The following is a 15018-nucleotide window of genomic DNA, read 5'->3' as shown; positions in this document are numbered from 1 at the left end:
TTAAAAATAGTAAAGCACATATAAGTGTAGTTTTATTTCAGGACATTAAAGGACACTTTTTTTGTTACCTTTAAAGCTGAATTTCAATAAAGTTTGTGTTTTGTTTTTCAGATCCTGCTTCAAAGTCTCTAAAATCACCTCTATCTTCACTGTGGTCGTTCTGTGCAGTGTAAGTCACATTATTATTATATTATTATTACACAAGAATGACACAAGATAAACACAAGATATACACAAGATATTCACAAGATAAACACAAGATATACACAAGAATTACACAAGATATACACAAGATAAACACACGATATACACAAGAGTTAAATTTATAAAGCCAGTCAACGATAATAATAATAATATCACCTGAATTTATCTGTAAATCAGTAAAAACTTCATGATTCTGTCTGAGATACTCGTCAACATACTTTTGCTTTTGTTTGGACTTTTATTTTGACTTTTGTTTGGACTTTTATTTTGACTTTTGTTTCTCATAGCTCTGACGGAGTGTGATTATTTCCTGTGTTAAATGTGTAATCTAATAATTTGTGTTGTGTGGTTGCAGCTGTTCTTCAGCATGTATCCAGACAGAGATAATCCACACACCATGTTTGCTGTTTCCTCAACTGACCCTTACTGTATCCTTTAATACTGATGAAGATGAAGATGATGAAGATTGTTGTTAACTATTAGAAACAAGAAAACAGACTGAAAAAGGCTCAGCACGTCAGGGATAGTTCAGGTATTTTAAAATGTATTTTTATGATGTTTTGACATGAGCTGACTGTGCTGTGAGCGCCCCCTACTGCTGAAAATCAGCAGAGGACGAGAGAGAGTGTTTGAAATCGTTGCTGTCAGTGATACAAAGAGACCACACGAGGCAGCAGTAGACCAGCAGCTCCTGTGTCTCCAGCTAAAATCACTGATTTTCTCTATGGACTTTGGTGTGGGAGAGTGAGTGGTTTACAAACTTCAGTTTCCAGTTGGAAAAGTCTGTCTAACAGTGAGATAAAGACGTGAACATGTGACGTAGATATCAGAGACTTAAACTGATGCAGATTTTATGAGGTCAAATGTTAAAAACACTTGTTTATTTCCTTGACGATGTTCACGTGTAACAGCGATGAACCTGACGGATTTTCGGGACAACGCTCTGCTGAAGCTGCAGGTGGGCGGGCCTTTCACAGGAGGAATGATTGACATCAACAGTCAAGAGTTCATCCTGATCCAGGTGGAGCAGACGGAGCAGGCGGGGCCAAGGAGGAGGAGGACACAACAGGTGAACCACACACACACACTTACACACTCACACACTCACAAACACCTGAGTATAATACAAATAATCTATGTGTGACCAATGAAGAGATCAAACATTTAACCTGCTGTGTGTGTGTGTGTGTGTGTGTGTGAGAACAGGTGATTCATAACTGGACCATTCCTGTAAACAGTGAACGCAGTGACCAGATGCTACTGACCAAGACCTTTGAGATGCTCAGCAGGTACATATACATGTACATATATGTACTGTATACATATATATGTATATATATGTATACTGTATATATATTGTATGTATATATAGATATAGATATAATAGATATAATGATAAATAAGCAGATATAACAATGTATGAAAAAAATTAAATACACTTTTGATGGATATGTAATTACAAAAGGACATTTTTACATTTAGTTATTTGTGTATTTGTATATTTCTGCATTAATGTCGTCATAATATATAATTTAATTGACTTTACTACCACAGTCTGCCTCCATCTTTTATAATATACATTTATAATGAAATGAATGAACGTATAAATGATTCCACTCTGTTGTTTATTCCTGTACAGACAGAATACTGAAGTTTCACACAGTAAACGCAGTCTCTTGTCTCCACAGTGTCCCCGTCGTCATCAGTGTCCAGGCTTTTCTGCGAGACAACGACGTGGTGCCGTTAACCATGACTCATCAGTCTCTGTACGTCAGTGTGGAGACACAGGTGGCCATAGCTGGAATCATTCTGACCGGAGTTTATGTTCTCATCATCTTTGAGGTAAAAACTGTCACAGAGGATCAAAACGTCTGTGTCCAAACATGGAACATGAAGTTTGTAAACCACTCACTCTCCCACACCAAAATCCATAGAGAAAATCAGTGATTTTAACATCACAGCACACAGGAGTTGTTGATCCACTGCTGCCTCCATCACTAGGTTCAAATGTCTTATTTTGTCACTTCAGTGTTTGAAACCCTTTGTTCAGATTGACCTCAGTGACACAAAGTGACCACACGAGGCAGCAGAGGACCAGCAGCTCCTGTGTCCCTGTGAGCTAAAATCACTGATTTTCTGTATGGACTTTGGTGTGGGCGAGTGAGTGGTTTACAAACTTCAGTTTCATGTTGGAAAAGTTAAAAACAAAGTAAAAAAAATTCTATATATATATGTACATATATATATATATATATATTATGTATATGATTGATTCAAAAGCAGCTCTTTAAACATGTGTATGTTTGATATGTTGGATTTCTACACACATTTACATTTTCATGTTCTTTTTATTCAGATATAAAACATTTACCTGTTTGTGGTTTTGAATCCTCAGATTGTTCATCGCACTCTGGCGGCCATGTTGGGATCTTTGGCAGCTCTGGCTGCTCTGGCCGTCATCGGTGACGTGAGTCTCTTCTTCTTTTTCTCTACTTTTATTTTATCTTTATCTATTTATTTAAGGTAATTTCATGTATTTTTTTTATCAACAATTGTTGTATTCAATCAATGCAGTTTTTTACCTTTTCTTCAGTTAATGTTCGAGGAAAAACAACAAATATTTATTAACAAATGTTGACAAATGTAACTTTGACTTTTAATAACATTAAGTTTCATGGATCAGAGTGTGATGAATGTTAATAATATGTAAATAATATGTTTATAATTGTGATAAATGTTTATAGATGTTTATAAACGTTTATAAATATTTATAAATGTGATAAATGTTTGTAAACATGTTTGTTTCCTCACAGAGACCCAGTCTGGTCACCGTGGTTGAGTGGATTGATTATGAGACTCTGGCTCTTCTCTTTGGAATGGTCAGACTCTTCATTTACTCTTCACTTACTCTTCATTTACTCTATACTGACTCTTCACTTACTCTTCATTTACTCTTCATTTACTTTTCACTGACTCTTCATTTACTCTTCACTGATTCTTCATTTACTCTTCACTGACTCTTCATTTACTCTATACTGACTCTTCACTTACTCTTCACTTACTTTTCATTTACTTTTCACTGACTCTTCATTTACTCTTCACTGATTCTTCATTTACTCTTCACTGACTCTTCATTTACTCTATACTGACTCTTCACTGACTCTTCACTGACTCTTCACTGACTCTTTACTGACTCTTCACTGATTCTTCACTGATTCTTCATTTACTCTTCACTGACTCTTCATTTACTCTATACTGACTCTTCATTTACTCTTCACTGACTCTTCATTTACTCTATACTGACTCTTCACTGACTCTTCATTTACTCTTCACTGACTCTTCACTGATTCTTCATTTACTCTTCACTGACTCTTCATTTACTCTATACTGACTCTTCACTGACTCTTCACTGATTCTTCACTGATTCTTCATTTACTCTTCACTGACTCTTCACTGACTCTTCATTTACTCTATACTGACTCTTCACTGACTCTTCATTTACTCTTCACTGATTCTTCATTTACTCTATACTGACTCTTCACTGACTCTTCATTTACTCTTCACTGACTCTTCATTTACTCTTCACTGATTCTTCATTTACTCTATACTGACTCTTCACTGATTCTTCATTTACTCTTCACTGACTCTTCACTGATTGTTCACTGATTCTTCATTTACTCTTCACTGACTCTTTATTTACTCTATACTGACTCTTCGTTGACTTTTCATTTACTCTATACTGACTCTTCACTGACTCTTTATTTACTCTATACTGACTATTCGTTGACTCTTCATTTACTCTATACTGACTCTTCACTGATTCTTCATTTACCCTTCACTGACTCTTCATTTACTCTTCACTGATTCTTCATTTACTCTTCACTGACTCTTCACTTCTTAACTGCTTTGTGTTATTTTGTCTTCAGATGGTTCTCGTGGCCATTTTCTCAGACACAGGCTTCTTTGATTATTGTGCTGTGAAGGTGCGTGAACTGAAATTAATTTATTCATCATATATTATTTTATCTATAGATACATTTCATTTTACATGGATTTATAACTTTTTCTGCCTTTAAGTTTCTACATTTCTTCTATTTCTTATGACATAAATGTCAAAGAGTTTTTCTTACACTGTGTCCCTGTGTGTCCCTGTGTGTCCCTGTGTGTCCCCATGTGTCCTCTGTCTGTCTTCAGGCTTATCAGTTGTCCAGAGGAAGAGTTTGGCCGATGATCATAATCCTGTGTCTCATCGCTGCCATTCTGTCTGCTTTTCTGGACAACGTGACCACAATGATGCTCTTCACCCCTGTCACTATCAGGTACACACACACACACCCACACACACACACACACACAGTCTCTGTTTTAAGTCTGTCTGTCTTTGTTTTAATATAATATGAGTTGAAGAGCTTGTGTGTGTGATGTTACAGGTTGTGTGAGGTTCTTAATCTGGACCCTCGACACGTCCTGATAGCAGAAGTTATCTTCACCAACATTGGAGGAGCTGCCACGGCCGTCGGAGATCCACCAAACGTCATCATCGTGTCCAACCAGCGTCTGCGCAGAGAAGTAAGCACTGGAAACACACACACACACGTTAATCTGAATCATCTTTATTGTCATGATGGTACAATGACATTTCTTGTGTCTTTCTCTTATAACTAATAAAGATGAAAAAAAGAACATAAGAAAACACTTCACAGTTCTCTGATCAAAATACAATATAACAAAATATACAATATATATTTAAAAAATGTGCAAATGATGACACAATAAGATAATAATGATGTTTTTACAAAGAATCTTTTTTACAAAATAATCAAGAGCTTGAAGAAAACAAAGAAAACAGTGAGACAAAGACGTGCACATGTCCTCTGAGGACAGAGACAGACGTTTTCCTCGTGACCTTCACTCTTATTCTCTGAAGGTCGTGATGTTACGTCACCAGAAGACGTGACATTTTCCCGCCTGCGTGACCCGACACCTGATCACTGACTGTGACATTTAGTGTGTGTGTGTGTGTGTGTTCAGATGACCTTTGCAGTGACCTTTAGGCGTCTCCTGCTCTGTTTGGTGTCACCAAACAGCAGAATCAGAGAATCTGAGCAGACTCAGCAGAATCAGAGTTGAGATGATCCACACTGAACCAGAACTTTAAAAACTCCAAACTTTAATCTCTGAGACTCAAATTTAAACATTTAAGGACAAATCTTCATTAATCTTCATTAATCTTCAGTGGTTCATGTCTGTGTTGACGGTGTTTGACGCTACATGAATGTAATATTGTTTACCTTGACTGTGGTTTACAGGGAATAGACTTTGCCAGTTTCACAGGTTACATGTTCCTGGGCATTTGCCTGGTGCTGTTGACCTCCTTCCCTTTCCTACGGCTGCTCTATTGGAACAAAAAGCTCTACAACAAAGAGTCCATCGAAATAGTTGGTGAGTAACGTGTGTCTTTTTATCTTTCCTTAAAAAGTCTGATGTTTAATTAAGATAATACTTATTATTTTTATTGATCACCACAGGTCAATTTAGTTCATTTTATACTACAAGGTATAGAAACATCATTTCACATTTTTTAAAAGAGTTTAAACTTCACAGGATTTGGAATTTTTTTCCCTCATTTGTCACTTTTGGCAAAAATCACGTTATGTGACATGTTTGAGTGAACTTCAGATATTTAAACGACGGGACTTTGTCAGGATTTACGTGGCTCTGCTCTCAGACTGTGAACTCAGCTCGTCACCATGGCGATGGCTCATCTGTAAATCCCACTGTGTGGAATTTCCTCTTCTCCCGCCAAACTGACCCAGAGTTGCTCATTCAGTGCAAAGCTCCGCCCACTGATTCCCTCCCCAGGAATCTTTTTTCTCCTGAGCCACTTTGATCCTATTAAGGTTGCCTAGCAACCAACCTGACTAATAACCTGCTGGTGTCTGCCCAGGTGTCCACGTCCTCAGGCTGTAACTCAGTGCTGCTTCATCAGTTTAAGTCTGTGATATCTACATCACATGTTCACGTCTTTATCTCACTGTTAGACAGACTTTGTAAACCACTCACTCTCCCACACCAAAGTCCATAGAGTAAATCAGTGATTTTAACATCACAGCACACAGGAGATGTTGATCCACTGCTGCCTCCATCACTAAATTCTAATGTCTTATTTTGTCACTTTTAAAATATTTGATTGACCTCAGTGACACAAAGTGACCACACGAGGCAGCAGTAGACCAGCAGCTCCTGTGTGGTTTGGGAGAGTGAGGGGTTTACAAACTTCAGTTTCCTGTATGAAAAGTCTGTGTAACAGTGAGATATAGACGTGATCATGTGACGTAGATATCATAGACTTAAACTGACAGAGATTTTATTACACAAGTGGCCAAAATCAGTTTTTCCTTGTGTCTCTGCTGCCAGCTATTTTGAGCCTCTGAGTCTCAGTCTTCCACTGTGCTGTAATATCTGTGTCTCCTGTTCCTGCAGAGCTCAAACATGAGATCCTGGTTTGGAGACAAACAGCTCAGCGCATCAATCCTGCCAGTCGTGAGGAGACGGCTGTGAAATGTCTCCTGATGCAAAAAGTCCTCAACCTGGAGAATCTGCTCCGCAAGATGATGAAAACCTTCCAAAGGTGAAAAGAAAAACATAGACAACTTGTCTGTCTGCTTCATGTTTACATTTTACAGGTCCATACAGGACTCACTCTCCCACACCAAACCTCATATCGAAAATCAGTGATTTTAGCTGGCGGGGACACAGAAGCTTCTGGTCTACCGCTGCCTCGTTTGGTCACTTTGCGTCACTGAGCTAAGTCTTAATAAAATATTTTAAAAGCCGAATTGACAAAATAAGACATTTGAACTTAGTGATGGAGACAGCAGTGGATCAACAACTCCTGTGTGCTGTGATGTTAAAATCACTGATTTTCTCTATGGACTTTGGTGTGGGAGAGTGAGTGGTTTATAAACTTCAGTTTCCTGTTGGAAAAGTCTGTCTCACAGTGAGATAAAGACGTGAACGTGTGACCTTGATATCAGAGACTTAAACTGACTGAGATTTTATTAGCTGAGTTTTTTTGTGAAGTGATTAAAATCTGCTTTTCATTCATGTTTTCACTCGGTCTCAGGCTGTTTCTGCTGATTATGTGTCAGCATCTAATACAACCAAAGAAAGTAATAATAACTAACAGTTTTATTCTGTATATTATGAATGAAACAAATGAAAATGTTGTTTTGTCCAACAGTCAAATTTCTCAGGAGGATAAAAACTGGGAGCAAAACATTCAGGAATTACAGAAGAAGGTAAAGATGATGTTATCTCACTCCTCAAGTTTAAATAAAAAATGTTTTCCTCCCACTCATTCATGTGTGTGTGTGTGTGTGTGTGTGTGTGTGTGTGTCGTCCACAGCACAGAATAACAGACACAGTCCTGTTGGTGAAGTGTGTCTCCGTTCTCGCTGTGGTCATCGTCATGTTCTTCCTCAACTCCTTTATTCCCAGCATTCATCTGGATCTGGGTAATAATAGCTGCACTGTCATTTCAAATGAGCCCAAATCACACACACACACACACACACACTGAGCTGCAAATAATATATGTTCTTCTTCTTCTTCTTGTGTCCATGAATAATAAAGAAGAACATTTCTTTACAAAGATAAAGACTAAACACAGAGTCACAGTAAAACCTGTGAGGAAGAACTTCTAACTGTAGAGGGCAGCATTACACCTCTCACTGAACAACTCCATAATAATAACAACAACAATAACAAAAATAATAATGGTGTTTTTCTTCTTCCGCCTTGTCTTCCTGCTTCTCCTCCTGCTCCTCCTGCTCCTCCTCACAGGCTGGATAGCGATCCTCGGTGCTCTGTGGCTCCTGGTTCTCGCAGACATCCAGGACTTTGAGATCATCTTACACCGGGTGGAATGGGCCACGCTGCTCTTCTTTGCTGCCCTCTTTGTTTTGATGGAGGTATTTATCGTCACCTCTTATTTATCCTTATTTTTAAATAAAAACTGGACCCAAGAGCGGGGAAAAAATCAGACTACGAGACTATGCAATCACACCTTTAAAACAAACCACTGTGACCTTTAACCTGAATGCTCTGTAATGACTGACAACCATGTGTATTTGTCACATGGTGTTGTTAGACCAAATAAAAAGAGTCTCAGGTTCTACTGTCTGTTTAAGTCTTTGTTAAATGTATGGAACAGTAGGGGGCGACAGATCATAGACTGTGGTTTTCCTTGTTTATTATTGTTTACATGTGATTTAATATGAATTTGCTCTCCATGTTTCAGGCTTTAGCTCAGCTGCAGCTCATCGACTACATTGGTGAACAGACGGCTCTGCTCATCAAAGTGAGTTCCTTCTTCTGTTTTACAGCCTTAAAGGGACAGTTCACATTTCAATGACTGGACAAAAGACTTGTCTAATAGAATAAACATAACTTTAATTGTGTGCCTGTGTCACGTTGTAAACCACTCACTCTCCCACACCAAAGTCCATAGAGAAAATCAGTGATTTTAGCTCATGAGGACACTCACAGGAGCTGCTGGTCCTCTGCTGCCTCGTGTGGTCACTTTGTGTCACTGAGGTCAATCTGAACAAAGGATTTCAAACACTGAAGTGACAAAATCAAGACATTTGAAGGAGGCAACTCCTCATGTGTCTTGCTAACCTACAGCCTGAACTGTCCCTTTAACACTCTTGCCTGTTGCAGTCATTGATAATAAGTCACAGGTGATAGGATTCTGTTTTTCATGCATATTAATATGTGTGTTCAGCTCTGAATTGTATTACCTGGTGTCAGTGTTTGTGTGAGGTGTTTCTCCTGTCACTGTGTTTCGCCCGTGTTTCTCCTGTCTTTCTCCCATGTTTCTACTGTCTTTTTCCCGTGTTTCTCCTGTCTTTCTCCCGTGTGACTCCTGTCTTTCTCCCGTGTTTCTCCCATGTTTCTCCTGTCTTTCTCCTGTGTTTCTCTTGTCTTTCTCCTGTGTTTGTCCTCCTGTCTTTCTCAGGTAGAGAAGAATAACAGCAGTAATAGAAACGCCACAACGTGTTTGCACTGTTGATTTGTCTACATACAGTAATCATACATGACAGGTGGAGGAGAGTTATTCCACTTGTGTGTGTGTGTGTGTGTGTGTGTGTGTGTGTGTGTGTGTGTGTGTGTGTGTGTGTTCCACCTTTAAACTGCTTCTTCTCACTAGCCCAAACAGACCTCAACTGTTGTGTGTTTGAGTAAATTAGTGTCAGTCTGACGTCGATGTGTTCATCAATGTGATTCTTCTCTTCTCTTCTCTTCTCTTCTCTTCTCTTCTCTTCTCTTCTCTTCTCTTCTCTTCTCTTCTCTTCTCTTCTCTTCTCTTCTCTTCTCTTCTCTTCTCTTCTCTTCTCTTCTCCTCCTTAGGCGGTGCCAGAGGATCAGCGTTTGGCCATAGCTATTATCCTGGTGATGTGGGTCTCAGCTCTGGCTTCATCTCTTATTGACAACATTCCCTTCACAGCAACAATGGTAAGAAGAATCTAATAAAGTCTACGATATCTACGTCACATGATCACGTCTTTATCTCAGTGTTAGACAGACTTTTCCAACAGGAATCTAAAATCACTGATTTTCTCTATGGAATTTGTTGTGGGAGAGTGAGTGGTTTACAAAGTTCAGTTTAACAGTGAGATAAAGACGTGAACATGTATCACAGACTCTTTTTTTCACTGATAGTTCTTTGCTCACAGCTCTGTCGTCTCTGACGTTGCACTTTGTTTCTTCATATTTATGTATTTTTTCATCATTATTATTTTCCATTTCTTGCAGATTCCAGTTCTCATTAACCTCAGTCAAGATGTAGACGTGAACCTTCCAGTCAAACCTCTCATCTTTGCTTTGGCTATGGGAGCCTGTCTGGGAGGTAAACTTGCCTGCGTGTGTGTGTGTGTCTTTATTTTGGGTTAACGACAGAAACTCCCCTCAGAGTTTCCTCATTGACACCAGAGGCTTTAGTTTACTTCACTGTATCATCTGCTCCAGGTGAGACCACAGCTGTGTCTCTGTCTGTCTCTGAGGACAGAGAGACCTCAAACTATCATCACACACACACACACACACACACTGTCACTGTTATTTATTTTTTAACATTAAAAGTGTAAATCCAGACAAAAGACTGAGAAACATTATTATTAATGTTAGTATATCAGGGCATTACAGCAGATCCACCAGCAGAGGGCAGTACCGTGTCTATAACACACAGCTGTGACTGTGTTGACGCTCGGAGCAGAAGCCATCTTGAATTACACCTTCAGGTGGCGCTAAAATTAAGAGGTACCACTCATAACTGGGACACTGTGTCCTCTGAGTGTCACTTTGGTGTCCTGTGATGTCCATAAACTTACATTTGCTACATAAAGGACAAATAAAAAGAGACACAATCAAGGATTAGTGTAGCATTAGCCACCGAGCGTCTTCAGAAGATGCGACAGTATAATAACAACAGTAACAAAGTACAAAATACTTGTTACTACCAAATAAAACCTGAAGAAGAAGAGTTATTATATATAGTATTATGGTCTGTATTTATGTAGAGCTTAATGAGTGCTTAGGTACATTTTATATCAGAAAATGACTTTTGATACTTAAGTAGAGTAAATATCATAAGTTTACAAGTAATATTATAAAAAGTGACTTTAACTTCTACCAAAGTCATTTTCTGCTCACATACTTCTGCTTTCACTCATAAAGAATTAAAGTACTTTCTCCTGTATAAAGGACTTTATACACCGACTAGAGTTGTTCCGATTCCGATAGCAGTATTGGAAATGCCTCCGATACTGCCGAAAATGTTGGCATCGGTATCGGCGAGTACTGGAGTCCATGCACCGATCCGGTACCACATAATTTATTAGAGCTCCGTTAGCTCTGACACGGTTCTTCTTCGCCGCTCTTGAAACAGTTGCGCTGTGCTGTTTTAGAGGTGTGAAGAAGAACTGATCACACGACACCTGTAGACAAGGAGCTGACGTTAGCTCATCATGTTGGCGGTTTGGCAGTATTTACCAGTTAGCTCTGTTAGCGTTGTTAGCTGCGTTAGCGCGCCTACAGTCAAACTGGAGCGGCCTGTTTATTAAACGAAAAGAGCAGCGCTACAGCTAACCAGCGTACCTGTGGCCTGCGTATGTATGCCTCTGTTTTTAAAGTTTAGCGTTACTTCAGAGACTCATTTTAACAATCTGGAGTCATGTAAAAATGATGTCACGCGCATCCATTCTGGGTCAGTCGTCATGGAAACATGAAGCTCTGCCAGTGCTGCGGTGTTTAGACCAGAGTCAAAACAAATGTACAAGCAGAAAAACGAAATAACATATCACTGGTAAAAATAAATGGTCCATTTGCTGTATTCGTTCATGTTTTACAGAGGGTTTAACCTGAGCCAAACCTTACCACCAATGATAATCATATCACAGTCATGCAGGCGTAGTATGATATATATTTTTTTATAACACACTGGTATCGGTATCGGTACTCTGTATCGGCCGATACCCACAGCACAAGTATCGGAATCGGTATCGGGAGGGAAAAAATGGTATCGGAACATCTCTTACACAGACTGTGTAAAACATCATCAGTAAAACATGAATTTAAACAAACGCTGACTGTTGACATATTTACACTGTAAATACAAGAAAAATCATGATTCATGTTATTATAACAGGGAATTACAGGGGTTCATCTGTATTGATCAGTGTACTGATCAGTGTATTGATCAGTGTATTGATCTGTTGTTTGTGTGTGTGTCCAGGGAACGGGACATTGATCGGAGCGTCCGCTAACGTGGTCTGTGCAGGAATCGCTGAACAACATGGATACGGTTTTTCCTTCATGGAGTTTTTCAGGTGAGTTGGACTCCTGGTTGTCGTGGTTACAGTTGTCTGTTGATGTGTACGTATAAGACACAGACAGAACATAACTGTACCTGTTTTTATTTTAGCTTATTTACATTAAACATAAGAGTTCCCCTTTTTGCCAGTAGGGGGCGACTCCTTCAGTCCAGATTGTTGTTATTTTTGGGGACGACAGTTTCTCTTCTTCTTCAGACTCATGTCTTCTGAGAGCTCTTATTTTTTTAACACATAAGGAGCATTGATTTCCTTCTGCAGAGATCAATACAGCATCACTTTACCATATCTGATCAGGTGATCAGCTGTGATCAGGGGATCGCACAGATTTATCACACAGCAGTCAGACTCACAGTCTGTCTCTTTCAGCTGAGTCTCTCTCAGTAATTGTCTGAGGTCAAAGGTCACAGCTGCTCTCTCAGACACAGGTGATGTGAAGTGTTTGTGACTCGAGGCGTCGTCTGTATCAGGTGATTAAATTCAGGACCCGGGTCACATGGTTGCTCCTCTGACCCCGCCCATCACAGTGAGACAGCGAGAGACTCTGAGCAGCTCTGCACTGATTGAATGTGGACGTTGTCTCTGTTAGTTCTTGTATGTAGCTTATATACATGTATATATACCTATATATTCATGTATACAGTATTTATACATGTATATATATATATATACAGTACATGTGTATACATGTATATATACTGTATACGTGTATACATGTATATATATATACATGTATATATACTGTATACGTGTATACATATATACACGTATACTGTATATATATACATGTATATATACGTATGTATACTGTAAATATATATATATACATGTATACTGTATATATATACATGTATATATACAGTATACGTTCAGTCACTCGCTCACTCGCTCAGTCACTCACTCGCTCACTCGTTCACTCAGTCATCAGTGATGTGTGTCACACAGTGGCCTCAGAGCAGACACGTTGTCTCAGGTCCAAACACAGAGAACCATCTGCAGCTCTGCTCTCTGTGTCTGAGGACACGTTACATATTTATGAGTCTGTCTGTCTGTCTGTCTGTCTCACTCTAGTTTACATATGTGGACACACTTTTTAAAAAAGACCTCATTCACAGAAGCACATTATTCAGATTTTCAATATTAATCTGGAGAACATTTTAATTGTATTTCACATATTTTTCTCTTTAATTTACAAGAAACAAACCTCACTCTATTTCTATTACTACGTTGCCCCAAATTTGTGAGGCGAGACAGCCCGAGATGAACAAAAAAGTCTATCAGGACCATGAGCTCAACTCAACAGGAAGTCGGCCATTTTGAATTTGGCGTGCATCTTGAACAAACTCATCTGAGCGTGATTATGGTACCAACATAAAAAAAACCCCATGTGAATTTGTAGGAGACTCATCAACGATGAAAAGTTACCAAAAGGCCTATTCAAAAGGGGCGTGGCCATGGCAACCATCGCAATTTTACCGAATTTTTAACATTTGCCAAAAAACTAAAAGTGACCTAAAACTGTGCCATACATTGACCGCTCAAAAGTTCATGAGACCAGAGACCAACCACAAACACATGAGACCAGAGACCAACCCAGAACACATGAGACCAGAGACCGACTCTGAACACATGAGACATGAGACCAGAGACCGACTCTGAACACATGAGATGTGGGGTGGTGTAGCTCAGTGGTTAAGACCGGTACCCTGTGTGCAAAAGACGTAATGGTCTCAAGTTCAACTCCACCCCTGGGAAGTTGTACTCAACTCTCTTGTAAGTTGCTTTGGACTTAAGACATGAACTTTGCTTGAAACTTTATACATAGGACAAGAGACCCACCGTGTGTACAAGCCATGACCTACCTACCCTTTAACTTTGCCATACATTGACCAATCTGCTCAAAACTTCACACGTGAGACAAGAGACCCGGCACATGAAAACTGAGTGAGGGCATAGCGCCACCTTCTGGCAGCACGCCAGCTGCTTACAGCTTTAATTACGTCTGTGACGTGCCTACAGCGCCCCCTCTCTCCTGACCTCAGACATGTGATTTTATTGTGATTGTATAGTTTTTTGTTGACATGTTGTGTCTTCTTGTGTTTGTCCTCTCAGGTTGGGATTCCCCATGATGATAATGACGTGTATGATTGGCATGTGTTACCTGCTCGCCACACACATCGGCCTGGGCTGGAACATGTGATCACTCCAAAGAGACTCTGTGTGTGTGTGTGTGTGGTGTGTGCGTGTGTGTGTGTGTGTGCGTGCGTGTGTGTGTGTGATCACATGACTGTAAAGGCACTATTAAAAGCTTTGTAACCATATATGTAAAGTATGGGAGGTGCAGACCTGACTGTGTAACTGCACCTGGTGCTACCACCTCTTTATCACCTGTACTGATTATAAGAATTATATTATTATATAAACTATTTATAAAGTGTGTCAGTGTTGGTCACAATCAAATTGTTTCTGTCGACATAAATCTATGACACAACTGATTACCATGTGTTCACTAAACGTGAAGAAACCACTGAACCCAGTGAAAGGGATTTTATAACCGTTTTTATCTGTTTCTTTGTCGCATTCACAAACTTCTTAATGAATCTGAATCAGTTCAATTAGAAAATGGAAGATTCTTTAAGAGATAATCCCACCATTGTGGTTTGATGGTTAGTGACACATAATCAGGACCGACTGAGCTGTGAGCCATGAAAAGCCACTGAACTATCCCTTAAACTACAGATGAAATAGATGTTTATATTTGATTGTACTGTGTACATGATGATCTGATGTAACCTTGTTGATTAAGTTGACGTGGATGAAGGATGATAATCACGTAAAGTGTGAGGAATGTTTCATGTTTGAAGGTTGAATCTTTCAGACGAAGATAAACATGAATAAAGTTTGTGTTGTTTCTTCTTCA

At 39.3% G+C, this 15018-nt stretch overlaps 1 protein-coding gene across 1 annotated transcript in view; it reads left to right on the top strand.

Annotated features, from left to right (window-relative positions):
* The window catches only part of oca2 (oculocutaneous albinism II), a 20564-nt gene extending 5546 nt beyond the window's left edge, over positions 1-15018 (top strand). The window contains exons 5-24 of the mRNA XM_058638444.1: positions 112-169; positions 560-632; positions 1116-1273; positions 1411-1493; positions 1893-2046; positions 2600-2671; positions 3018-3083; positions 4131-4187; positions 4399-4523; positions 4635-4773; positions 5514-5646; positions 6688-6835; positions 7448-7505; positions 7613-7721; positions 8050-8177; positions 8507-8566; positions 9619-9723; positions 10024-10117; positions 12002-12095; positions 14211-15018. Of these exons, the coding sequence (XP_058494427.1) occupies positions 112-169; positions 560-632; positions 1116-1273; positions 1411-1493; positions 1893-2046; positions 2600-2671; positions 3018-3083; positions 4131-4187; positions 4399-4523; positions 4635-4773; positions 5514-5646; positions 6688-6835; positions 7448-7505; positions 7613-7721; positions 8050-8177; positions 8507-8566; positions 9619-9723; positions 10024-10117; positions 12002-12095; positions 14211-14298 (2002 nt within the window). The 3' untranslated portion in view covers positions 14299-15018. The remainder of the gene's footprint in view (positions 1-111; positions 170-559; positions 633-1115; positions 1274-1410; positions 1494-1892; positions 2047-2599; positions 2672-3017; positions 3084-4130; positions 4188-4398; positions 4524-4634; positions 4774-5513; positions 5647-6687; positions 6836-7447; positions 7506-7612; positions 7722-8049; positions 8178-8506; positions 8567-9618; positions 9724-10023; positions 10118-12001; positions 12096-14210) is intronic.

This window comes from Solea solea, chromosome 9, assembly GCF_958295425.1.
Source record: "Solea solea chromosome 9, fSolSol10.1, whole genome shotgun sequence".
In the NCBI taxonomy this organism is placed as follows: Eukaryota; Metazoa; Chordata; class Actinopteri; order Pleuronectiformes; family Soleidae; genus Solea; species Solea solea.
Note: the sequence above shows the minus strand (reverse complement) of the source record. Positions and strands in the feature narration are given on the sequence as shown.